Source organism: Kogia breviceps, chromosome 3 (assembly GCF_026419965.1).
Source record: "Kogia breviceps isolate mKogBre1 chromosome 3, mKogBre1 haplotype 1, whole genome shotgun sequence".
Classification (NCBI taxonomy): domain Eukaryota; kingdom Metazoa; phylum Chordata; class Mammalia; order Artiodactyla; family Physeteridae; genus Kogia; species Kogia breviceps.
In genome coordinates, this window is record NC_081312.1 from 169,456,652 (window position 1) to 169,483,284 (window position 26,633).

The following is a 26,633-nucleotide window of genomic DNA, read 5'->3' on the forward strand; positions in this document are numbered from 1 at the left end:
TTGCAGATCTATTTGACAATCCAAATGTAATAATACTTTCAAGTCTCAGGCACTATCTTTTTCAGGTCTAAGTGGTAAAAAACTACATTTCAACCTGTTTCTCTCTGAACCTCACTAGGAGTTTTACACATCCATAAGTACCAAAGAAACATACATTTGCTTGGGAGACTGGGACTGACAGATACACCCTACTATCTATAAAATAGATCAATAATAAGGACCTACTGTATAGCACAGGGAACTCTACTGAACACTCTGTAATGGCCTATATGGGGAAGGAATCTAAAAGAGAGTGGATATATGTATATGCATAACTGATTCACTTTGCTGTATATCTGAAACTAACAGAACATTGTAAATCAACTATACTCAAACAAAAATTTTTTAAAAAAAAAAAAGGAAAAAGAAACATACATCTGGCCATAGGCTGACCTGGAATAATGCTTCCATTTTTTTTTTTTTTTTTTTTTTTTTATTTTTATTTTTATTTATTTATTTATTTTTTTTTTGTGGTATGCGGGCCTCTCACTGCTGTGGCCTCTCCCGTTGCGGAGCACAGGCTCCGGACGCGCAGGCCTAGTGGCCATGGCTCACGGGCTTAGTTGCTCCGCGGCATGTGGGATCTTCCCGGACCGGGGCACGAACCCGTGACCCCTGCATCGGCAGGCGGATTCTCAACCACTGCGCCACCAGGGAAGCCCTCCATTTTTAGATAAATTTAACTTCAGAACCCAAACTGATTCCTTATGACTTCTAAGCCTTGGTTTTTGCTCTATACTACACTGGTTTCATTAGGTGAATCTTGCAAATCAACAAAAGTGCACTATGTGGTAGTTATTATATTTAGCACACAATTATTTAATTAATTACAGGTTAAAAATATAAGGAAATTTTGATGGGCAAATGCAAAGGTGAGAAAGTAAAGTCAAAGCATCCCCCCTTTTATGTTTTAACATCACTCAGTGCTTATATTTTAAAATAAAAAAAAATAATAATAATAGAAGACAGTACCTCAGAATCCCAAGGTGATTCTATATCTTCTTCTTCTCCTAATCCTAATGCTGACATCATATCTGTAAAATGCAGCCACAGATACATTAATGAGAACATTTACTACTATGAATTTTAAATACATATATAAGTCTATCTCCATCCACAAATATTTAAATAAAGTAGCAGAAAAGAATTGCAGAGGGTTGAGGCATTTTCAGGAAGAAAAAGTTGGTAGTAGTTGGGATACTTCTGAAGAAACAGAGCAAAAGAAACATACTTAAAAAGAAATGGATGGTATATTTGGATCTACACACTGTAAATGTTTTTTTCGGTACGCGGGCCTCTCACTGCTGTGGCCTCTCCCGTTGCGGAGCACAGGCTCCGGACGCGCAGGCTCAGCGGCCATGGCTCACGGGCCCAGCCGCTCGGCGGCATGTGGAATCTTCCCGGACTGGGGCACGAACCCGCGTCCCCTGCATCGGCAGGTGGACTCTCAACCACTGCGCCACCAGGGAAGCCCCTAGATGTTTTTATACTAGCCTTGAAGCACCGAAAAAAATTCATAAATATTCACTAACTTACCACTCCTATTATTTTTGTGTGCTCCATCAAAAGAAGTCAAATTGTTATGATCTGTTTGCTCTTGTGGAGCACTTTCAATATCAGTATCATTTTCTTTTTCTCCAATTTCTGGATTTGTTGCTCCTTCCTATAAAAACAAAACAAAATAAAACAAACACCTAATTCCAGAAACCATCATATTCATTCATTTGGCCATTCAATCAATCAGTAAGACAACAAACATTACTGGATCTATCAAATCATAGGCACTATCCTGGGAGAAGCTGGAAATATAAATAGAAGACCGATTCTGCTCTGTATTCTAGGAGAAGCAGAGCTACATGAAAACAAATAAGCACAGAAAAGTATCATTCAAAAGCTCTACAAGTGATGGGAACAGAGTCCAGGAAGGGCACAAAGGAAAGAGGAGTCAGCTGTATCTGGGTAGCTTAGGAAATGCCGCAAAGACAGGTCTGTGTCTTAAAAGACAGACACAGCGTAGAGCGGGGATGTGAAGGCGATTCTAGAAAGGGCAGCCTGAGCAAAAGGACGAGGCGTGAAACAACGTAACAAGTCACGTGGAAAACTAGAACACAGTTACTGGGAATGGTACATGGAGAGACAAAACTGGAGGATCAGAACCAAACCAAAAAAAGCAAGGGTCCTCCTAGAACAAGAACTTTCTCCTTCACGTGATGGGGATCCACTACGTAAGTAGGGGCGTTACACCTTCACAAATATATTTTAGAAAGGTCACTCTGGCAGCAACGTAAAGATGAACATCAGGGGAGCAACACTAGAAAAGAGCATTTCGAAATCATAAGTGAGAAAGTAATAGGAGATGAAAAATGGTAAGCAGGTAGAAAATACTGAACTTGATGAGCAACAGGAATGTGGTGATTTCAGGGAGGGATGGAGTCCAGGATTTTCCCTGCTTCGGTATTTCAGTGATGTTATCTACTAGGATGGGGAAGACAGATGACAGAGTAGCTTACGAAGAGTCAGGAAAGAGGAAAGCATCAGGGACAATGTCTTCAGTTTGGGGCACAACAAATTTGAGGCACCCAGGGGACTTAGAAGAAAGATTTGGATAAATGCATTTGGATTAGTAATAGATAAACTTATTCAGGAAAAGCACATGATGTTAAGATAAATATCTGTAAAATATACTAACTGGTATAATTAAATGATGCAAAGCTAGGCAGAATTCTGAACTTTGGAAAATATAAACAAGACTGGGGAAGAAAACCATGAGATTCAATTTTTCGATTATATATTGCAACATTTGTTTAAGGATATAAAGTATACTCTTTCATCATTATGTGCAAATATTCATTTCTGGGATAGTATAGCAATAAGCATTTTTAAGTTTAATGAAAAGATTTAATTGTAAAACACCAACTCAAGAGACTACAAGAAGACTCCTTTTCAAATATTAATCTTAAAAGACAAGTTTTAAATTGTAGAAGAGAATGTTTATGTGATTATGGAATTAGAAGGCATTTTTAAGTACTACTATGATGTACAAAAGAAATATAAAACCCTATTTTAAAATCACATGGTTTTCTTATTCACCTGTGAACAGCATGCTAATAACTCTTCCTATCTACACCTTATAGAATGGCAGTTAAAGATTGGGGAAATGAAAAAAAAAAAAAAAAAAAAAAAAAAAAAAAAAAAGGGCTTCCCTGGTGGCGCAGTGGTTGAGAATCCGCCTGCCGATGCAGGAGACACGGGTTCGTGCCCTGGTCCGGGAGGATCCCACATGCCGCGGAGCGACTGAGCCCGTGAGCTATGGCCGCTGAGCCTGTGCGTCCGGAGCCTGTGCTCCGCAACGGGAGAGGCCACAACAGTGAGAGGCCCGCGTACCGCAAAAAAAAAAAAAAAAAAAAAAAAAAGATTGGGGAAATGATTTAGTATTAAAAAAAAATTAGTAAAACTATGATTATCCAAGTTGGAGATTTAAAAGTTCTCAGATACATCTATGATTAACAAACAGGACCCAATATTCACATGAGGGAAGAACAAAGGGACTAAAAAGATCAAATAACCAGGATTCCTGAGTTTTAGATATGAAAGAATTTACATGTTAGTTTAACTTGTATAACAAAATATTTACATGCTAGTTTAACTATAAATACTGAAGTTAATAAAGTTTCTCAAGAATAACATGAAATGTACCTATTGCTGGAGATATTTTAAAAAGTAAAATATTGGGCTTCCCTGGTGGCGCAGTGGTTGAGAGTCCGCCTGCCGATGCAGGGCACGCGGGTTCGTGCCCCGGTCCGGGAAGATCCCACATGCCGCAGAGCGGCTGGGCCCGTGAGCCATGGCCGCTGAGCCTGCGCGTCCGGAGCCTGTGCTCCGCGGCAGGACAGGCCACGGAGGTGAGAGGCCTGCGTACAGCAAAAAAAAAAAAAAAAAAAAAAAAAAAAAAAAAAAAAATCTTCCAGAGATAATTTTGTACACTCTGCTGGTAATTTTTCCTTCCTTACTGTTTTATAAAAACAAGTAGTTTATATTTGAAAAAAATCAGAAATTGTGATTTCATTCATTTGATGTGTGTATATGTGCCCATTATGTGCAGATATTACTAGGAAAAGATAAATCAAAATCTCTCCAGAGAAAAAGATTTCTATGTTTTTTTTCTTTAAGATTGTTGCAGTTTAAAATTTTCTCATTTAATGACTTGAAATTAAGAACCTCATTTACATAATTAGAAATTATAATCTTAGTGAAAGACTGATAAAAATTTATTTCCTCTCTGTTTATTCTCAAAAAGATCTAAAACACCTACCAAGATGATACCAAACAGTAAGATAAATTAGTTAAGTAAGTTAAGTATATACCAAACAGTAAGTAAAAAACCACAAGAAACAGAAGGGCCAAAAATTCTTAATTCATAATAAATCTGATAAGGCCTAAAACAGAGCTCATCTTGCATTATCTATGAACAAAGCTTTTGCTAGATTAAACATAAGACATAACCTTATTAATTTAAAAGTGAGAATTTTTTAAAAAGGAAAAACCTTCAAATTAAAACTAACTTCCACATGGAATTATATTCAATATCTTGTAATAAACTATAATGGAAAAGAATTGAAAAAAAAGAATATAGATATATACATATATATGTATAACCAAGTCATTTTGCTGTACACCTGAAACTAACACAATATTGTAAATCAATTACACTTCAATTAAAAAATGACAACAACCAAAAAAAGGTAAGGATCAAATTCTCTTTCAGTTCTTCATAAAAATTAACTATATGTCATTCAAAAGAGGATGAGCATTATTTTCCATGACCTGACTTTCTCTTGTTAATTTGAATTTGAAATAATTTCTAGTTCCTGCTCTCATTTAACCCCACTATTTCTGTTGTTTTTGTATAATAATCTCTCTCATCTTGACCCTCATTCAACCTTTAAATTCATCTTGTCCTTCTTAACTGAATTCTTCCCCTTCATTCCCCTCCCCATCTTCATATTCATCTAGCTGTTCCTTCTAGTTACTTTTTAATTCTTTCCTTCCATAAAGGCATACTTCAGAATGGTTTACTGCCAACATTCATAAATCTCAATTCTGCACATATATTGCTCTTGTTATTACACTGTTTTCTATTGTGATCTTAAGCAATTCCATTTCTGTAAGGGACCCTTTTCATCACTGTAAGAATCGGGGGGCTGGTATGTGAAAAAGCACAGGAAAAAAAAAGTTAAAAACAAAACAGAACAACTTACCTTTGTAAGACCAAGGCCTGCTAAAGACTTGAGAGGTTTTGGGAGAGGTTCAGGTGATGGGAAAGCAGGATGAGAGACGCCCTGGAGTCTGATTGATGGTTTGGGAAACGTTTCGACCACATCTTCATTTTCATTATCAGAACTATTGTCCTCAAAGAAGGTTCTCTTCTCTGGTCTCACGATGCCACACTTTGCTTCTACTATGGTGAAAACAAGGTGGAGTACATGAGAACATCCATAATTTCAAATCAGTGAATAAGACAAGAAGGACAGTTTTCAAATAACTTACTGTTTTTCTTGGATTGCCGAGAAGCACTCATTAGCTCTGTTAAGCTTGGTTTCAGGACATTCTAGAGAAGAAAACAAGAGCTTTAAGAATAAGAAGTATTGGGAATTCCCTGGCGATCCAGTGGATAAAACTCTATGCTTCCACTGCAGTGGGCATGGGTTCAACCCCTGGTCAGGGAAACTAAGATCCTGCACCACTTGTGGGATCTTAATTCCCCGACCAGGGATTGAACTTGGGTCCTTGGCAGTGAGAGCGTGGAGTCCTAACCACTGGACAACCAGGGAATTCCCTGAATATACGCTTAATGGAATGCTTCAGAAAACACAGCGAAATCCCTTCATAATATGGATTTTGAGAAACAGAATTTTAATTTCTAAATTTCCATAATTTTGACTGTTATTTTAGGCTTAATGCAGAACCAAAGACAGAAACAGAGGGAAAAAAAGCTTTCTCCTAACAACTCTATGATACCAAAATAAAAATTGTCCAAGAAAAAAGAACTAGATATATGCTATATAGTTTTGGAACTGAAAGGCCCCAGGAAAATTCTATCATTATTACAGTAAGTAACTGTATCCATTAAAGATTTCATTTAAGCATGAGTATTATATAAATCACGTCAGTATGGTTGAAAAGTCACAGTAAGAATCCTTATCCTTGACCAAATTTCTTATTTCCTCCCTTGTGGGCAAGTGCTTCCCAATACACTTTTCCTGTCACTATCTACTTCCCAGCCCATCTTCTCTTCAGCCACGACCTTCAGTATTTAGCAAAGTAAAAAAAAAATTCAACTAGTCATATTTTTATAAAATGGTTTGCTCTGACCAACTTTCTATTACAAACATAAAACAATGAGAGGTAGACCACTGCTAAACTTTAAAAATTAATACTACACAAAACTAAATTCAAAGCAGGAAAACTAATTTCACAGGAGAGAACTTTACCTTGGTATCAAAATCTAAGTCTTCATCGTCTGATGTAGGCCATGAATCATCAACACCAGGTTTGTTGGAAAGCCTTCAGAGCAAAAATATATAACAAAAATAAGTGCCTTCATTTCTTTAACCAAAAACAAACAAAAAATTCAAGTGAAAGGCTGGTTATCTATGTATTAAATGATGTTTCTTGACATCATTAAAATGTGGCCTCTGTTTTAGAAAAGCTTTTAGTTACCTATTTCTGCTTCTATCTCTCGCTACCTATGAAATATCTAGCTAAGACCCATTCTTAGTTCCCATAACAAAGGGTGACAGCCAATATACTGGCAGAGCCTGAGAATAATTTGTTTTCACCAAAAGTCCTAAAACCTGAACTGAAAACCCAATTAATGGGTAACATAACTTTTGTTTACCAGAACTGGAACAAATCTGATGACCTAAAACAAAGTAGAAGGATATGTTGTTCCTTCTCCATTGTCCATGCCTGGTTCAAAGACTAATCTGTGTCCGTCAAAAATGGCAGTCGTGATTCTCCAGAAGGGAAACCACTTATTAAAGAAGGCCCCCGGGGCTATCCTAATGGTGCAGTGGTTAAGAATCCACCTGCCAATGCAGGGGACACGGGTTCAAGCCCTGGTCCGGGAAGATCCCACATGTTGCGGAGCAGCTAAGCCTGTGCGCCACAACTACTGAGCCTTCACTCTAGCGCCCGTGAGCCACAACTACTGAGCCCACACGCCACAACTACTGAAGCCCGCACGCCTAGAGCCCATGCTCCGCAACAAGAGAAGCCACCACAATGAGAAGCCCGCGCACCACAACGAACAGTAGCCCCCACTTGCCACAACTAGAGAAAGCCCGCGCGCAGCAATGAAGACCCCAATGCAGCCGAAAATTAAATAAATAAATAAATAAATACATTATTTTTTTTAAAAAAAAGAAGGCCCCGGGCTTCCCTGGTGGTGCAGTGGTTGAGAATCCACCTGCCGATACAGGGGACACGGGTTCGTGCCCCGGTCCGGGAAGATCCCACATGTTGTGGAGTGGCTGGGCCTGTGAGCCATGGCCGCTGAGCCTGTGCGTCCAGAGCCTGTGCCCCACAATGGGAGAGGCCACAACAGTGAGAGGCCCGCGTACCACAAAAAAAAAAAAAAAAAAAAAAAAAGAAGGCCCCATTCCTTCCCTTTACTCTAAAACAGTACAGGAAGTCCCCTGAAAGAACAAATTTATATGTTTAATTTATATGTTAAACTATTCCCAGAGAGATTAAAACATTAAAAACTATAAAGTCTACTTAGTTTTCCTGTACAGGTCCTGCCTTATTCAGGTCCACATAAACAGCTAGCTCTTAAAAACCCTCATAGGCACTTAGATCCCCAAGCAGAGACAGTGCTGTAGAAACAGAGTCCTGGCAGCTGTGCCTCTCTTTCCCTAGGTACTGCCTAAATATCTTCCTTCCTATAGGCTCCCCTCCCAAATCACCCCTGTGCCTCACCCCTGAGGCCTGCTCAATGGCAGCCTCCAACCTTTAAGATTTCAGCCTGTGAAGGCAATGGTTCCTGAATCAAGGATGGGCTCGGGACTTCCCTGGTGGCACAGTAGTTAAGAATCCGCCTGCCAATGCAGGGGACACGGGTTCGAGCCCTGGTCTGGGAAGATCCCACATGCCATGGAGCAACTAAGCCCATGCGCCACCCTATTGAGCCTGCTCTCTAGAGACCATGAGCCACAACTACTAAGCCCACGTGCCACAACTACTGAAGCCCGAGCACTCCGCAGCAAGAGAAGCCACTGCAATGAGAAGCCCGTGCTCCACAACGAAGAGTAGGCCCTGCTCGCCACAACTAGAGAAAGCCCGCACGCAGCAACGAAGACCCAATGCAGCCAAAATTAAACAAATAAACAAATTTATTTATTAAAAAAAAAAGAAAAGAATAAAGACTCTAGGAAAAAAGAAAAAACTTCAGAGAACCAGGTAAGGGTACTATGCTGAATGGAAAACCAAAACCAGACTGGGAAGGCAGTAAGCAGAGAAATCAACTAGACAGATGTTCTATGTAGATGCTGAATTTAATTAACATAACATGGTCTATAGGTAGATACTCTTCTCTTATAGAAAACTAATTCACCTTAAGGAGAGTAGACATCACTATATCTAAGAAGATGTGCCTAATGAGGTCTTGCTTGCATAAAACCCTATGGTTCTGAGGCCTCAGCTACCTGAGATCTGCCATAACACCTTAATGGTAAATACAAAGTACTAGTTACCACTGCAATTGTCAAATATATCAGGACAAAGGCTTGGACTAACCAGGTTTCTTAGGAAAACTCTAAATCAGAGTTAATATATAACTAAATTTGACTTTCTGAGTTGATCTGATTTGGGTCTGTATCTTGACCCCAGTGCTACACGGGTACTTATCAATCTCTGCTGAGGGACATGAGAGTGGATCTGGGGCTGACCATCACATCACAGGTCAGCAACTTGTTGACTAAGGAATCAAGGGTCAATTAACCAAGCCCTCCAAACCACAGCTGCCTAATTAATTAAAGTAAGCTATATAGCACAGCTACTTTGCAAAGCGGTTGTGATGACTCTATGATGTAACAAATTTAAGCACATAATACAGTGTCTAACCCAGAGTAGAACACTCAACAAAGGTTAGTTTCTCTTCTCCATGTTCCCTTAGTTAAACATACAAGTTTTAAAAATCCATAAAATCCTACCTGCTTAAAGACTCTTCTTCAGAACTCCCATCCACTATTAAAGGAAAAAGTAAAACACATTTTAAATCAACAATAGAAAAATACAGAATATTATAAGTGTAAGACTGATGCTTTGTTAAAAAGTATTCCTCTGTGGGCTTCCCTGGTGGCGCAGTGGTTGAGAATCCGCCTGCCAATGCAGGGGACATGGGTTCGAGCCCTGGTCTGGGAAGATCCCACATGCTGTGGAGCAACTAAGCTCATGCGCCACAACTACTGAGCCTGTGCTCTAGAGCCCGCAAGCCACAACTACTGAGCCCATGTGCTGCAACTACTGAAGCCTGCACACCTAGAGCCCGTGCTCCGCAACAGAAGCCACTGCAATGAGAAGCCCGCGCAACGCAACAAAGGGTAGCCCCTACTCCCGCAACTAGAGAAAGCCCACATGCAGCAATGAAGACTCAACACAGCCAAAAATAAAATTAATTAATTAGTTTTTAAAAAGTATTCCTTTGGAACCACACCTGGAGAGTATACTAGAGTGAATGCTGATTATACCACTGCTAGGCAATTATGCATGAGAGCCATTTCCCCTCCTTCACATTTATCAAATGCAAAAAAAACCACAAAAAACTACTTATCAAAATTTGATACCTAAAAGTGAAGCGCTGTTTACAATGACCATAATCCTAACCAAACTGTGAGACTGACAGAAAATATCATTAGTAGAATCAGTACCATAAACTGATAATAGCAAACTTAAATAGCATGATATTTCTGGACTTCCATCACTCAGAGCAGTGCGTAGAGAATACATGTATTTTGCCATCACGTAACACAACTTCTCCAGCTCTTCAGTTCAGGGTGAAAACGCCCTGTCACAAGGAAGCCTGGTCTACAGGCACTGTACTTTAGAGCATGGCAACACACAGGAAACAAACTCTTTCTGGCCCTATTTCCAGTTGCGAGATAAGCATGAAAGACTTTGTAATTCCAGTTTTATAAAGGATAATCTCCTGAAAGGGAGGTGGGGGAGGGCAAATGGGGTCAACTGGATGGTGAGGATGGAGAAGTTGAATTTTTTTTAAGTTTTAAATATATATACATTTTTAAAGTATAATCTCTTGAGACTGTCTCCTTCCATTGCTCGAGAGTCTATCTGGACCCACCACATAGAGCAGCATGGTCCAAACAGTTAGTGCTGTGTAGTAGTGAGGGATGTCATTTTTCTCAACGCTTCCCATTATGTGGCAAATGATTACAGAAATCATGCTTTTTCAGCTTGTAAGGCATATGTCATCGTATCTTAAGCTGATGAACAAAGAAAGGGAGGGAGGGAAGGAGGGAGGGAGAGACTCTGGTACTGCTGGACAACATTTCACATGTGTTGTCATAATCTGATGCTGGGGGAACGAAGCACATGCAGTAAGTCCATGGGTAGAGGACACCTGCAAGCTTGCGCCTGGTTTCCTGCAGACTTTTGCACCGTGCGCCTTTTCCCTTTGCTGATTTTGCTTGGTATTCTTTCACTGTAATAAATCACAAGCATGAGTACAACCACATGCTGAGTCCTGGGAGTTCTTTGGAAGAGCCAAACCTGGTGTGGTTTGGGGAAACCTCTCAAACAGTTGCATTGTTTACATGAAGTCTGTATTATTTGGGTTGATGTGTTATATGTGATTACAGTCAGGTTATTCCACAGAATAACCTTCCTCAAATCTGTTTTTCTTGATATTTGCCTTGGAGATTCCTGTATTTCTATATCCATCTGAATAAAGGCATAAAAGGGATAGATGAAACAGTGATGTCAGAAACTGATTGAAACAAGCAACAATCCTAGTTCAACCAGAAGAAAACCAAAGAATTCTGATGATTGATAATATGTTCTAAAGTATGAAAGTTCCTATAAAGAAAATGAAAAGATGAGTTAATTTTCTCCAACTAAGCAGGGTTTAATTCCTCACAGTTAACTCCCAGGTTTTTTGTTTTGTTTTTGTTTTTGTGGCCACACCGAGCGGCATGCAGGATCTTAGTTCCCCAGGAATCAAACCCGTGCCCCCTGCAGTGGAAGCAGGGAGTCTTAACCACTAGACCACCAAGGAAGTCCCATTCCCAGGTTTTGCCAACTCTGGGAAAACGCGGGCAAGCGTACTCACCAGGCCAGACTGTTTTCGCTGACGCTGCGTGGGCAGCTGCCGCTGTTATGAAAAACTTAGGTAGGACCTTGGCAGATGTGCTGATTTTTCCATGTTTGGACATCAGATGTACCACTCATGTAAAAAGTAGATGTTATGACTCTTAAATTGTCCTTATGAAAAGGTTACCACCAAAGAACTTTTAAGAGTTAAATCCAACTTTCTTTTCAGTAATTTTACTCGATATAATTGATACTCCCTCCTTGAAATTTTCTTTTTAAAAGGTTTTTGTAACATCACCACCATTCTCTCCTGCTTTTCTTTTTTTCTGTTTTTCCTTTTCAATTTTTATTTTGAATGAGAGTTTTATTTAGCACACTCAGATGAACAAATATAGGAACTGGTCTACCACGCGCCACAACTAGAGAGAAGCCCGCATGCTGCAACAAGGGGCCTGCACGCCACAACAAAGACCTGACGCAGCCAAAACAAATAAGTAAATAAATGTTAAAAAAAGAAACTGATCTATGTGGAATATTGCTACTTCCCTCCATTTCAAGACCCTCAGTCCTCAGTTAAGGGCTCTGTAATTCCATTGACATCTTTTTGTCATTGGCTGGTACTCAAATTCCTTGAGGAGGATCCCTGCAGTATGTGACTCAGATTGTCCCCAGAAGACCTTCCCTTAGTCCCGCTGTGGAGCTCAGTGCCTGCCCTACTTTCCTCCAGCCCCTCCTCAAGTGTTCTTTACCAACCATCCCCACAGCACCCTTTCTGCACCAGCAAAACTGAACTGCTCATAAATCCTGCCAAGTTCACTCGTACATCTTAGCCTGTGCACTGCAGTTCTTTCTGCAAAACATGTGATCTTGATAGATGTTCCTCCTGCCAAACGCTGTCCTTCTGCCTCTTTACCTAGAAAACTTCTCCACACTCTGCATGCTTACCTTAAAGTCCACTCACTTTTTAAAAACTCTAATTCCTCACCATGGACTTAAAATATCTGGCACATATGAAACACCAATTTTAAAAAATACATAAAGACAATTTGTAAACTCCTAGTGGGCTCTGGCACATAGTAAGCACAGAATAAAGTATACTAAATAATAAAAATGATCATTATAATAACAAGCTCCTGGAGGGCAAGGACTGTGTTTTTTACATGTTTGCATCCTGTGACATCAGAATAGTGCCTAGTACCTAAAAGATACTTGATAGTTATTTGTTAAGTGGACAAATTAACAAATAAATAAGAATGTTTTCTTTGAAAATTCTATTTTAAAAAATACAGAAATTAACCAGGGACAACTCTATTATTAGTACCTTGAAGACCAAAGCTCTATTTCATCTCTGTATCTCCTCTAACGTGTAAAACCAACCTACAGAAGTTCTTTGATGGACAGAGGGCTACTATGTTAGAGGTGTCCTCATACAGATTGTATAACACGCTAGGTGCCACATCTAGGGAACACAATCATGTTTTCTTAATGTGAATTATTTTTGTGCTTTTATTAGAATTTGCTGAGTCTCCAGTTGGGCTATTTGAATATTACGATAATCCTTTAACTAATGCCAACAGAGCATCTCATTCTAACAAAATTATAGTGTCATGACAATTATTCAACACACAGAAGAAAACATCTGGTTCTAATGAAGTCAGCCTATCTCACGCTGTTTGGACTTGTAAGGAATGAAGTTGGTAATAGCAAGACCTCGCTGGTACAATAATATGGAAAATAACCAGTGCTTCTCTACCAGGCATTGCTTTTCTGACTTCTGTACTATAGGTACGTATCTTTCAAAAATAATCTCTTCTTGGTATGCTGCACACTGGCTCAGCTTTGCAGTTCTTCTTGTTTGCCATTTGTTTAAAGTACCAGGAAGGTACTGTTGAGATACCAGGCTTAAAGGTGGTAACTTTTTTAGTGAGGCTAATCACTATACAATAACTAATATTCATGTAATTATAGAGGAAACATACAACATACTAACCAAAAAATCTTTTTTCTTATTTACACAAAGATATAATATGGGATTTTAGAGGCCATGATTAAATATGTGGATTTCTTTTCAGACAATACTGTCTCTGATTTTAAATTACTTACAATTAACTTCTTAAACAATTCTGAATACTAGACTATTAAGAAATTAATTTTAAAAATAAAAATATACACGTAATTTACACACTGGTTTTTTTCATTGCTTTTTCATTATTAAAACTTCCTCACTCTTACTTTATCTATGGTAGGGTCACCAAGAGTAATTCACTATCAGACGTCTTACCTGGGTTGCTATTTTGAGAAGGAGTTTTAGGTCTCTTTTCTTCTTTATATTCAGAAATCAGTTGGCGATTGCTATGTATTAAAAATGTGATAAATAATATTACTATTTTAATACTAATATGAAAAACAATTACCAAATATATTAAATTCTTAGATCACTTTAGACAATGTCAGAGCTATTATCAAAACTTCAATTGTGGGACTTCCCTGGTGGCACAGTGGTTAAGAATCCGCCTGCCATTGCAGGGGACACAGGTTCAAGCCCTGGTCCGGGAAGATCCCAAATGCCGTGGAGCAACTAAGCCCGTGCACCACAACTACTGAGCCGGAGCTCTAGAGCCCGTGAGCCACTACTGAGCCCACATGCCGCAACTACTGAAGCCCACACGCCTAGAGCCCGAACTCCACAACAAGAGAAGCCACCGTGATGAGAAGCCTGCACACCGCAACAAAGACCCAATGCAACCAAAAATAAATAATATATAAATTAATTAATTTTTAAAAATCATATTAAAAACCCAATGTGTGTGTCTTTTCATAGGTTTAACATTCTAATGTTGCAGTTTTCAGGAAAAATGTCAGTAATTAGGGTGATTAGCTGTCCTTTCTTTGTGGTTTGTAATTCAGGGACTCTTAGCTAGTCTATAATTTGTAACTGAATTTATTTATAAATATATGACCTCATTAAATTAGATAACATAACTGTCTCCCATTATTGCAGCTAATCGCACCAAGAGTAGAAAACTAATCAAAGTCCAGACCTGGCTTGGACCACTACTACTCCTCCTCTACCTACTCAAACTCTGAACCAGTAGATCTTTCTCAGAATGATGCTTAAGCTCCATGTTCATCTCCAATTCACTTGGAAGACATAACCCTACTTTTACAATGGATGCTGACAAGTCCTGGACAGGGCTTACCTCTCCTAATGCCAACTAACCTACTTGAGATTCAGGGATTTCTGGTGAACGGGTTCCTTATGAGGCAGAATCTGAAAATACTTTGAAGGTTGAGGCAGATGTAAATCATTGAGAAGATTTTCATTATCACGGAAAACAGATCATCTGAGGGGCCAACCTCAGTTATGGAATCTCAGGCAAGCTGGCACCCACTACTCTGAGGAGGATGATATGGGATCTTCCACGACCTAAGAAAAAGTGCCCCACAGGATATAAAGCAGCCTTGAGGTTCAGGTCTGGTAACAAAGGAAAAGGGAAAGTCTGCTCTCTCCCGGCAGGAGCATTTGAACCTCTCTGACAGCCTAAAACGGTTCCCATTGACGTCTGCTAGCAGAAAAGACAAGTAAGAGCCTCAAAGGGTAACTCATCGTGAAGATCTGGGCTAAGATGTGGGCTCTACATAAGGTTTTTGAGTGTGTCGGGGAGGGTGTGTGTGGCTAAAGCTAGAAGGCCCAGGTGCCAGAACTGGGCGCTGGTGCTTTGGAACAGTGGCTGCGCTACAGGCATATGTATGAGAACTAAAAAAGTTGTCCCTTTGAAGTCTAAGCGTGCATCACCATGAAGACTGAGGAATCTGGATCAGCAAGGGCATCCTGGGAGCAAAGGTCAATCATGACCCCGCTGCAGGGCCGGTTTCTTTTTCTTTTTTTCTTTTAAAATTCTTAAAGGTCTTATTAGAGCAACATCCAGACTCCAGATCCAGCTGCCAAGGAGACCCTGCTAAGACCAGTTTTAGTAGCAACACTGCAGCAATAGAATCGATGCAATCAACAGAATGATGAGAATGCCCTTTTTTTCCCCTCCAAATGACTTGTGGAAGAGGACTGTCTCTTTGATCTTAGGGAATCCCTTAGGTTCTTGCAAAATTTAAGAGGGAGAGTATAGAGGTAAGTCCCCAAGAGAAACTACAGGATAGTCAGCTGAACTCAACATTTCAAGACCCAAATAACAAGTTAGAAAAACCAGAGCTGTGACACTACTTGTACCCCATGCATAGGGGTTACGCTTGGAGTGAAATGGATAACGTTAGGATCTTTAAGGATCTAAAGTCTTAAAGTCCTGAGATAAAGAACCCTGTGCCCACTGCTACATCTAACTAGTCTGGCCTTTCGGCTGGTTTCCAGCTGATGATGGGGAACATCTCACCACCATTCCCAAACTGCCTGCACCAAACTAGAATGCTTACCTGTCACATAACAAGTAACAGTTAAACTAGTTTTAACCACAGTTTAGTGATAACTGGCATTTTAATGTAAACACTTACATATTAAAACCACTAATAAGAGCATATTCTTCTGCGGTCCATCCATAGATATCTTGGGAAAACACATCAATACCTTGCTGAAGAAGAAGCCTGACTATATTTGTTGATTCATAGTTTACAGCAAGTATGAGGGCTGTTCTAAAATAACAGAGAGATAACTTCACCCTTAGGAACTTTAGCTAACTTACTTTATCAGCTAATTTGATGTACTTTACCAAGTTAATATCTTGCCCATCCATGTAGGACTGACCATTTACATGTTCAAGCGTTCATCTTTGTAAATTACCTCCAAGGCGAAAGTGAAGGGACAAAAAAGAAGCCTCCTGTCCCACTCGGATGGCATGTAGTAGAAATTGCTAATTTAAAGTCCTGATGGACAAAAAAACTATGCTGAGGTCACTTATCTGAAGCAGGTGAGTATATAAAGGAAGAATTCCCCAGTTCTTCCTTAGTCTGTTATATTATACTTCAAAATCAGCTAGAGGTCAGGTTAATGAAAAGCTATTTGCAGGCTTAAAACAATAATATTAATAATAATGAAATTAAAATAGTCATGGTTGCAGTTAAAGATGCTGATGCGCATGTGCTAGGCACTAAATGAAATACTATATATGTAATCTTTCTTCCACACAACCACCCTTGAAGGATATACTACTATCCTCCTTTTCATATCAGGAAACATATTTGCTGATAATAAGTAACATTCCCAAGGTCATACACCTAATAAGTAGGAAAGCTAGGAATTAAACCAGTCTGGATCTAAAGCCCATCACTTTCCTCTTTATCACCCACCTATGACTTGTCTTCATTGAAGGAAATGTTTATCCAGTTAAAGCTACCTTTCTTCCTTCTACCTTCACCAATTAAAAATAAGAACATCAAAATGTACTAGAAATGAAAAAGGATAAAAACTGATGAGCCCGAAGTACCTGGTAATAGTGATTAACAATCACTTAGTGATAACCTAATAACATCAGTATTCTTCAAAGAAAGTAATTTAAAGCAAAGAGTCATCCCAAAGACATGCATCTTTTAAGGAAAAATATGTACAAAGTAGAGGTTAAAAAATTATTATAAAAGAATTAAGAAATTCAATACTGTGTCATAAGGTAAATTAAAAAGTAGAATCCATACCTTATAAAGCTAATAAAACTATGAAATCCCTTAGCTATTATAAGATCGTATGACCAAAAAAAGAAAAAACTCAGGTTGCAAATGACATCAGTCAATATTATAAAGGAATATGAATCCTGCTATATATTATTTTTCATGATACACAGTCAGAATAATTGCTTTTCGACCTGATGATGTGTTGATTATACATTAATCCTCTTCTTACTAATTTAATCTTTCTGTCACCACTCTAGAATAGCACTAAGGGTTTTAAAAAGAAAAAGAACAAACTACTGTACCTTTTCATCTTATCAACTACATGTATATTTGCTTCTTTCTTTACTAAAAATTCCACCATTTGCTGATTGTTTTCACTTACAGCAAGTAAAAGTGGGGTGAGGTCCTCCTGTAAAACAGCAGAAACACTTTATATAGAATGTACAAAGTTACATATTTCTAAACTGAATTTTAAAACTTATAAAATATTCTCTGAACTTAAACATCTAATATAGAAAGTAAATAAAAAGGAGCCGCTTCCTTCTCACCCACCCTGTGCTGCTTCCTTCTCTTTAAAATGCTCCTCCTCGGGCTTCCCTGGTGGCGCAGTGGTTGGGAGTCCGCCTGCCGATGCAGGGGATACGGGTTCGTGCCCCGGTACGGGAGGATCCCACATGCCGCGGAGCGGCTGGGCCCGTGAGCCATGGCCGCTGAGCCTGCGCGTCCGGAGCCTGTGCCCCGCAACGGGAGAGGCCACAACGGTGAGAGGCCCGCGTACCACAAAAAAATAATAATAATAATAAAATAAAAATAAATAAAAAATAAATAAATAAAATGCTCCTCCTCACTTCTTCACATGATTAACTGCAAAGTCATTCTCTAAAACTCACTTCCAGCATTTACTGGTTCCAAGGATCTTTGCTTCTATCACAGTATTTATCAGGTATACTGTAGTTATTTTATTTATGTATGTATGTATGTATTCATTTATTTGCGTTATGCGGGCCTCTTACTGTTGTGGCCTCTCCCGCTGCGGAGCACAGGCTCCGGATGTGCAGGCTCAGTGGCCATGGCTCACGGGCCCAGCCGCTCCGCGGCATGTGGGATCTTCCTGGACCGGGGCACGAATCCGTGTCCCCTGCATCGGCAGGCGGACTCTCAACCATTGCGCCACCAGGGAAGCCCTGTAGTTATTTTATTGCTCTATACTAGTCGATACACTCTAAACACTCCTCCAGAGATAATCATTTAACTATTAAATCAACTGCATATTTTAGGAACAATACTGAGGAGAAAGATATAATATTGTCTGCAACATGCATAACCTATCCAGCGATAACCAATTAACCTCATAAGGTTTACAGACATTCCAATGGGAATATGATTCTTCACATGAACATGTAAAGAAAAAGTTTTTTTAAAAAACCAACTTATAAATTCTAACTTGAAAAATTCAATCCCATTCTTAAGAGATTCTTTTAAAATATGAAATAGATTATAAATTAATGACTGTTTTAAAATCTAGAAATATTTATCAAAATAAACTGTAATACAGGAATTGGAAACACAGATGCTTATGGAGGCAAAGTAGGTGACCCAAGTAAGTGAAGAACCCAGGTGAGGCCAGCAAACCAGAGAACGCGCCCCATACAGAAGGGGCCCACTTTGCACGGCAGACCAAATAGTAGCGTGGGCTCAAGGGGGACCAGATTGGATTCCTTAAGAGAAGCCTGAAATGCAGATTTCTGCATGAGTTTCCTAAATTTTAAATGCTGACTCAATTTGTAGAGGAAAGCTAAACACATCCAGGGGCCACGTTTAGTCTATAGCCCACTTGTGTTTTTATGTTTGCTGTGAGTGTTTCCAAACGGGTGGGTATAAAGCAAATATTTGCATGTAAAACCTTTCCTTTCTTTAGTATCGTGTTCTACTAAAAAAAGTGGGTCCCAACACGTAATAAAAATTGCTATTAAGACTCATAATACCCACTTCAAGAATGTTTCCAATGCCTGTTAAAACTATAGTCTATTTCTATAATTCTCCCTGATGTTAACCAAATGGATAATTAGTTCATAAGACTGCTGAAACTAAATTATTAAAACAATTCCTATGGGCTTCCCTGATGGCGCAGTGGTTGAGAGTCCGCCTGCCGATGCAGGGGACATGGGTTCGTGCCCCGGTCCGGGAAGATCTCACAGGCCGTGGAGTGGCTGGGCCCGTGAGCCATGGCCGCTGAGCCTGCGCGTCCGGAGCCTGTGCTCCGCAATAGGAGAGGCCACAACAGTGAGAGGCCCGCGTACCGCAAAAAAAAAAAAAAAAAAAAAAAAAAAACAATTCCTATCTGTACTGTTACTAACTTCATGAGTTTTGATGTTTAAAACTATCATCTTGCTTATGCCAGGGCCCAGTGAACCTAACACACACACTGCAAAAGTCTGTCATGCAGCGTTCACCAAAAGAAGGCTCATGCTTTACTATTACTGCAGTCAGGAAAACCCTGTTTGTGATAAACATGTTGACCTAATGACCTGGATGATAACAAAAGGTGCAAAATCCGAAAAGGATCACACTCTACTTATTAAATGACTCACCATAAGCAAATTTCTAAAGACTCTGAGTGGCAGTGAATGATTAGTGGTTGGAAGGAAAAAGGAGTTATTCCTCAAGCCAATAGGTATTGCCAATAATATCCCTTTTACCTTCTCAATCACAGAGGCAGAGAAAGACAAACATCAGGCTAATATTGTTGGAAAGGAGGGAGTTGATGAAAGTAGCATCTATCAAACTCCAACTCTTCTAGAGATTTCTTATTTTTGAGATCTGTGAACTTATAAATCACACTCATCCATTCCACTGTTCTTAACCAAGGGCTATAGCAGAATCTTGAGGAAATATTTCCAAACACAGACGTCCGGGCCTTCCTAGATTTATTCCATCAAAATCTTCAGGGGAGCGCCTAGGCTTATAAATTTTTTATAAGTTCTCCCAGGTGACTGTGGTTCATGAGCACAATTCTAGCTGAGAATTAGTGTAGCGACCATGTCAGTCTCATCTCCTACCCACATGGCCAATTCCTTTTCTCAATTGAGGATTTGAAAAAAAAAAAAAGAGAAGTATAAGAGATAAGAGTCACCAAAACTACATTTAATTTTTCTAGGTAAATAGGTAGAACAGGGACGAGTAAACTCAAAATGCAACTTGATCTCATTACTTATAAACCCTTTACTTCCCATCAAGACATTCTAGATTTGAGAGCAGAGTCTAGACTCTTATCTAAGTGGCTGTTTCTGCCAAAACAGTATAATATGTCAGTTAATTATTTGTTCTTCTCCCTTATTTCCCATTTAATCACCACACGTTCACTGCCGATCTGATTTCCTCTGAGTCCTCCTAAAATTGATCTCTAGGCAAGGTTACAATTCACTTAGGCTCTTTCCCCAAATAAGATTATCCCTGAAACCTGAAAAGAACTTTGCCTAAATACATAAACTGAAGGGGAAAAAAACCCCAAAAACCTCTTCTTGGCATTTCCCAACTGTCAAATATCCAAATTGGCCTGCATATTTCTTTTTTTAAAAAATTTATTTATTTATTTATTTTTGGCTGCGTTGGGTCTTCGTTGCTGCGCGTGGGCTTTCTCTAGTCACGGTGAGTGGGGGCTACCCTTCCTTGAGGTGCGCAGGCTTTTCATTGTGGTGGCTTCTCTTGCTGCGGAGCACAGGCTCTAGGGGCGCGGGCTCAATAGTTGTGGCTTGCGTGCTCTAGAGCGCAGGCTCAGGAGTTGTAGCTCACGGTCTTAGCTGCTCCGCGGCATGTGGGATCTTCCTGGACCAGGGCTCGAACCCGTGTCTCCTGCATTGGCAGGCTGATTCTTAACCACTGCACCACCAGGGAAGCCTGGCCTGCATATTTCAACTGCTCTCTCCTTTTCCTTTTCTTTTTTCCCTCTGAAGCCTTAGGCAATGAGAGAGAAATCATTTTTACATAAATCATTTTTTAATAAAATAGGAACTTGTCAACAGCAGCAAGATTGCTATTATATTGTAAAATGCTTTGGTTTTGTTTGAGTTTTAGGACAAAGTCTATCTCCAAGGCATGTTTTACATTTCTGTGTTGTTTTACACTAATCAGAAAAAAACTGTGAGTGGGGGAAAAAATATTTGGGGGTAAAAAAAAGTCTTACCTTTAACAAATGCAATGTTTTCACAAATATCTGCCATAGACACATAAAAGAAAGCTATACCCTCCAATGCTTCTTTAGAAATATAATGATTTAAAGTGAAATCTTAGATAATTAAGTTATTTCAAAATATTTTCACTCAGGGAATGCTTGAGCTTCCAAATATGTGAAACTGACCCCATCTGTGTCAGCAGAGGGAGTTCCTGGCGTGGCTGCAGCTGGAGGAGGTAATATGTGTCCCAAAGAAAAAGCAGGAACAGCAGCTTCGCCATCACCTGCTCCCCACGCACAGCTACAACTCTGCTGAGGAGCCACCCGAGGTTGAGTGTGGAAGACCCCAAGGTGTACATGGTGGACCAAATGGCCACCAGCATAAGTGAACACCCTTGCTGGAGGTCAAACACGACCTGCCCCACTTTCCCCGATCTTAGAACCTGGGGTCCTGGAGGGCTCAGGGCCTGCTGCCTGCCCTGGCCACCTGCACTCACCCAGCTCTCCCTGCTGGGGTACGGGGTCTCCTTCCTCCTCCCATCCATCCCCAACGGTACCCATTCCCTGAGCCCCTGCAAGCAGCCAGCCCCCACCTCACCTCACCTCACTTCCCCCAGGTCTTTGTCTTGTGTGGGCTCTGAGCCCACCACCCACTCCCAGGCATATCCTAATGGGAAGATTGTCCTTCTGGGGTAGAAGGGTGGCTGGGAGACAGAACTGTGCTCTTTCTGTGAGCACCACCTTTCTCCAGCCTGTGACTTGGCTTTGGAGTTGTTTCCATGGTAACAGGGCCTGATGGGTGGTATTCAGTATACATATTATTATAGATAAAACATCTGCAGCTAAAACAAAAAAAAAACAACAACCATATATTGCAAACATTTTGTAAATAAAGTTAGTTGAGCTATACCTTGTTCCTTGCTTCAATGTTGGCGTCATGTGAAAGCAGCTTTGCTGCGAGTGATATATTCTGATAAAGGGCAGCATAGTGGAGAGCAGTGTTGCCACTGACATCCATGACATTTGGGTCGGCACCATGTTCCAGCAGAATAGTTGCACACTCCTCTTCCTGGCATTGTATGGCCTATAAGTGTTATGCCAAGAAACAGACTGTAAATTCTAGGAATTCAAAGTAAACATTCCAGAAGTTTCACCAATTCATTATATTTAAATGAGATAAATCCATTTTTATTCTAAGTAGTTGAATCAAATCCATCTCACGTTGACATGGTTGGCTACTCTGTACCTTCATCAGCGCTGTCCTGTTTTCATTGTCATAGAGGTTAAGCTGGCATTTTCTCTCCACTAGGAGGGTTACCACTGCTGGATGGCCATTGGCACAGGCCAAATGAAGAGCAGTCCTACGAAACCGAGAGGAGTTTTTAGGAAATTGTAGTGCACTATTTCAAAACATACAACTGTTCATGTAATTGAAAACATTTAATAGCATGCTATTCCTATCCCTTTAAAACAAATATTTAGTTTTCTTCTGGAGAAAGAACAATATATATTAGCTCTTCTTACTCTCCACATTAATGAAAGAACAACCGGCTTGAATACAAAGTGCATGACCTTGAGTTGAGATTCAGCTCAACTTGAGTTTGGATTTGACTTTAACTCTGTCACTTATTAGGTGTCATTTAACCTTTCTGTGCCTCAATTTCCTCATCAACAAAATGGGAATAGAGCAGTAGTTATCTCACAGGACACCATCGTGATGCTTAAATGAGAACCCATGCAAAGGGTTTAGAACAGTTCCTCGCACAGATAACAGCTCAATAGTTATCAGCTAATATTATCATAATTATTACTATTACTACTATTTTACAAGGGCAACATTTCAATTAAGTAAAAGGATATTATACCTCTTTTGAAGATATGTCTTGAGGGCTAGAGAGAACACTGTACTTCAGTGATCCTAATATGCTCATTTTCTCACATTTTAACATCTCTGACATTGGAATGAAATTTATAATTCACGATGTCTTACAACTATAATTGGTAGCATTTTTTGTTTGTTCGTTTCTCATTTTTCCTGTTGGTCTAATTATCATAATGTCTTTGTGCCTAAAGTTGCCTTTTTAAAAAAATTTAAGTATAGGTGATGTATAATATTATATATTATGGGACTTCCCTGGTGGCGCAGTGGTGAAGAATCCACTTGCCAATGCAGGGGACACAGGTTTGAGCCCCAGTCCCAGAAGATCCCACGTGCCATAAAGCAACTAAGCCCGTGCGCCAACAACTACTGAGCCTGTGCTCTAGAACCAACGAGCCACAACTACTGAGCCCACATGCCTAGAGCCCGTGCTCTGCAACAAGAGAAGCCACCACAATGATGAGCCCGCGCACCACAAGGAAGAGTAGCCCCTGCTCGCCACAACTAGAGAAAGCCTGTGCGCAGCAATGAAGAACCAACGCAGCCAAAAATAAAAAAATAATAAAATAATAAAAATTATATATTATAGGGGTACAACATAGTGATTCACAATTTTTAAAGGTTATAACCCATTTATAGTTATTATAAAATATTGGCTATATTCCCCATGTTGTACAATATATTCTTGTGGCTTATTTTATACCTAATAGTTTGTACCTCTTAATCCCCTACCCCTATCTTGCCCCTCCTCCCTTTCCTCTCCCCACTGGCAACCACTAGTTTGTTCTCTATATCTGTGAGTTGGCAACATTTAAAAAAATTTCTTATTAATATATAAAATAGTGGGGCATCATACAATCCATGGTGCCTTACATTAAATGAAATAATGGTCTATATAACAGGTCTACTGCAGTTCTAGTCACATGGTTGGCACTTAAATAACTTTTAGTTCTTAAAGGCATGATGAGCAATACTGTAAATCACCTATACTTCAATTTTAAAAAAATAATAAAAGCAGCACGGGGAAAGAGAACTAAAATAACAAACAAAACAAGAATTTTTTTAAAGTAATTCTAACTCTGATTTTCAGGAAACTTTAAGCCAAAGGAAATTCAGGATTCAAATGAATAGGAATGGCTAATTTTATTCAATATTTACATTTATAGGTTGTGTGAAATCAGACATTTCCAATGATCAATATTAGTATTTAATACCATTATAAATGTTCAAAAGGACAAGTAAAGGTTATCTTTTTAAATTTCCTACCTTCAGAAATGCTTCTGTTTGAAAGAAGGGAGAAAAGCTTCAATTGAGACTAAGCCTTAATACTTCAATTTTAAATTTCTCATCTTGCTCACAGGGGCAACATGAAGTTTTTAAAGATGAAAGGGTTCTGAGAGATAGATGCAGGGTCCTGAGTAGAAAACATCTGCTACATAATAGGTATTCAAGTTATATTTGATGAATAGATGGATTAAACAATGGATAAAAATAACTGGAGAGTTCAATAATTTTTTTAACATCTTTATTGGAGTATAATTGCTTTACAATGATTCATTAGTTTCTGCTGTATAACAAAGTGAATCAGCTATATGTATACATATATCCCCATATCCCCTCCCTCTTGCGTTCCCTCCCACCCTCCCTATCCCACCCCTCTAGGTGGTCACAAAGCACAGAGCTGATCTCCTGAGCGATGCAGCTGCTTCCTACTAGCTACCTATTTTACATTTAGTAGTGTATATATGTCAGTGCTACTCTCTCACTTCGTCCCAGCCTAACCTTCTCCTTTCCTTGTGTCCTCAAGTTCATTCTCTACATCTGTGTCTTTACTCCTGTCCTGCTCCTAAGTTCATCAGAACCTTTTTTTTTTTTTAGATTCCATATACATGTGTTAGCATATGGTACTTGTTTTTCTCTTTCTGACTTACTGCACTCTGTATGACAGACTCTAGGTCCATCCACCTCATTAAAAATAACTCAATTTCCTTTCTTTTTATGGCTGAGTAATATTCCATTGTATATATGTGCCACATCTTCTTTATCCATTCATCTGTCGATGGACACTTAGGTTGCTTCCATGTCCTGGCTATTGTAAAGAGTGCTGTAATGAACATTGTAGTGCATGACTCTTTTTGAATTATGGTTTTCTCAGGGTATATGCCCAGAAGTGGGATTGCTAGGTTGTATGGTAGCTCTATTTTAAGTTTTTTAAGGAACCTCCATATTGTTCTCCATAGTGTCTATATCAATGTACATTCCCACCAACAGTACAGGAGGGTTCCCTTTTCCCCAAACCCTCTCCAGCATTTATTGTTTGTAGATTTTTTTTTTTTTTTTTTTTTTGCGTTACATGGGCCTCTCACTGTTGTGGCCTCTCCTGCCGCGGAGCACAGGTGCTGGACGTGCAGGCCCAGCGGCCATGGCTAACGGGCCCAGCCGCTCCGCAGCATGTGGGATCCTTCCAGACCGGGGCACAAACCCGTGTTTCTGCATCAGCAGGCAAACTCCCAACCACTGCGCCAGCAAGGAAGCCCCTTTTGTTTGTAGATTTTTGATGATGGCCATTCTGACCTGTGTGAGGTGATACCTCATTGCAGTTTTGATTTGCATTTCTCTAATGATTAGTGATGTTGAGCATCTTTTCATGTGTTTGTTGGCAATCTGTATATCTTCTTTGGAGAGATGGCTATTTAGGTCTTCTGCCCATTTTTGGATTGGGTTATTTGTTTTTTTGATATTGAGCTGCATGAGCTGCTTGTATATTTTGGAGATTAATCCTTTGTCAGTTGCTTCATTTGCAAATATTTTCTCCCATTCTGAGGGTTGTCTTTTCATCTATTTTATGTTTTCCTTTGTTGTGCAAAAGCTTTTAAGTTTCATTAGGTCACATTTGTTTATTTTTGTTTTTATTTCCATTACTCTAGGAGGTGGATCAAAATAGATCTTGCTGTGATTAATGTCACAGAGTGTCCTGCCTATGTTTTCCTCTAAGAGTTTTAGAGGAATTTCATTCCTCTAATTTCATTCGTTTACATGTAGCTGTCCAGTTTCCCCAGCACCACTTGTTGAACAGGCTGTCTTTTCTCCATTGTATATTCTTGCCTCCTTTATCAAAGATAAGGTGACCATATGTTCATAGGTTTATCTCTGGGCTTTCTATCCTGTTCCAGTGGTCCATATTTCTGTTTTTGTACCAGTACCATACTGTCTTGATGACTGTAGCTTTGTAGAATAGTCTGAAGTCAGGGAGCCTGATTCCTCCAGTTCCATTTTTCTTTCCCAAGATTGCTTTGGCTATTTGGGGTCTATTGTGTTTCCATACAAATGGTGAAATTTTTTGTTCTAGTTCTGTGAAAAATGCCATTGGTAGTTTAATAGGGATTGCATTGAAACTGTAGTTTGCTTTGGGTAGTATAGTCATTTTCACAATGTTGATTCTTCCAATCCAAGAACATGGTATATCTCCATCTGTTTGTATCATCTTTAATTTCTCTCATCAGTGTCTTATAGTTTTCTGCATACAGGTCTTTTGTCTCCTAAGGTAGGTTTATTCCTAGTTATTTTATTTTTTTTTGTTGCAGTGGTAAATGGGAGTGTTTC

The 26,633-nt window shown here is 39.5% G+C and overlaps 1 protein-coding gene across 2 annotated transcripts in view; it reads right to left on the reverse strand.

The window, feature by feature from the left end:
* ANKRD26 (ankyrin repeat domain containing 26) overlaps positions 1-26,633 on the reverse strand; it is a 93,695-nt gene that overhangs the window by 62,586 nt on the left and 4,476 nt on the right. The window contains exons 2-12 of one of the 2 annotated variants that reach the window (XM_067030267.1): positions 22,398-22,512; positions 22,062-22,235; positions 17,283-17,389; positions 15,871-16,008; positions 13,649-13,719; positions 9,252-9,285; positions 6,531-6,603; positions 5,587-5,647; positions 5,298-5,497; positions 1,576-1,702; positions 1,012-1,073 (exon numbers count right to left, since the gene is read on the reverse strand). In XM_067030267.1, coding sequence (XP_066886368.1) covers positions 1,012-1,073; positions 1,576-1,702; positions 5,298-5,497; positions 5,587-5,647; positions 6,531-6,603; positions 9,252-9,285; positions 13,649-13,719; positions 15,871-16,008; positions 17,283-17,389; positions 22,062-22,235; positions 22,398-22,512 — 1,162 coding nt within the window. The remainder of the gene's footprint in view (positions 1-1,011; positions 1,074-1,575; positions 1,703-5,297; positions 5,498-5,586; positions 5,648-6,530; positions 6,604-9,251; positions 9,286-13,648; positions 13,720-15,870; positions 16,009-17,282; positions 17,390-22,061; positions 22,236-22,397; positions 22,513-26,633) is intronic. The other variant, XM_059056664.2, reaches the window with a different exon arrangement.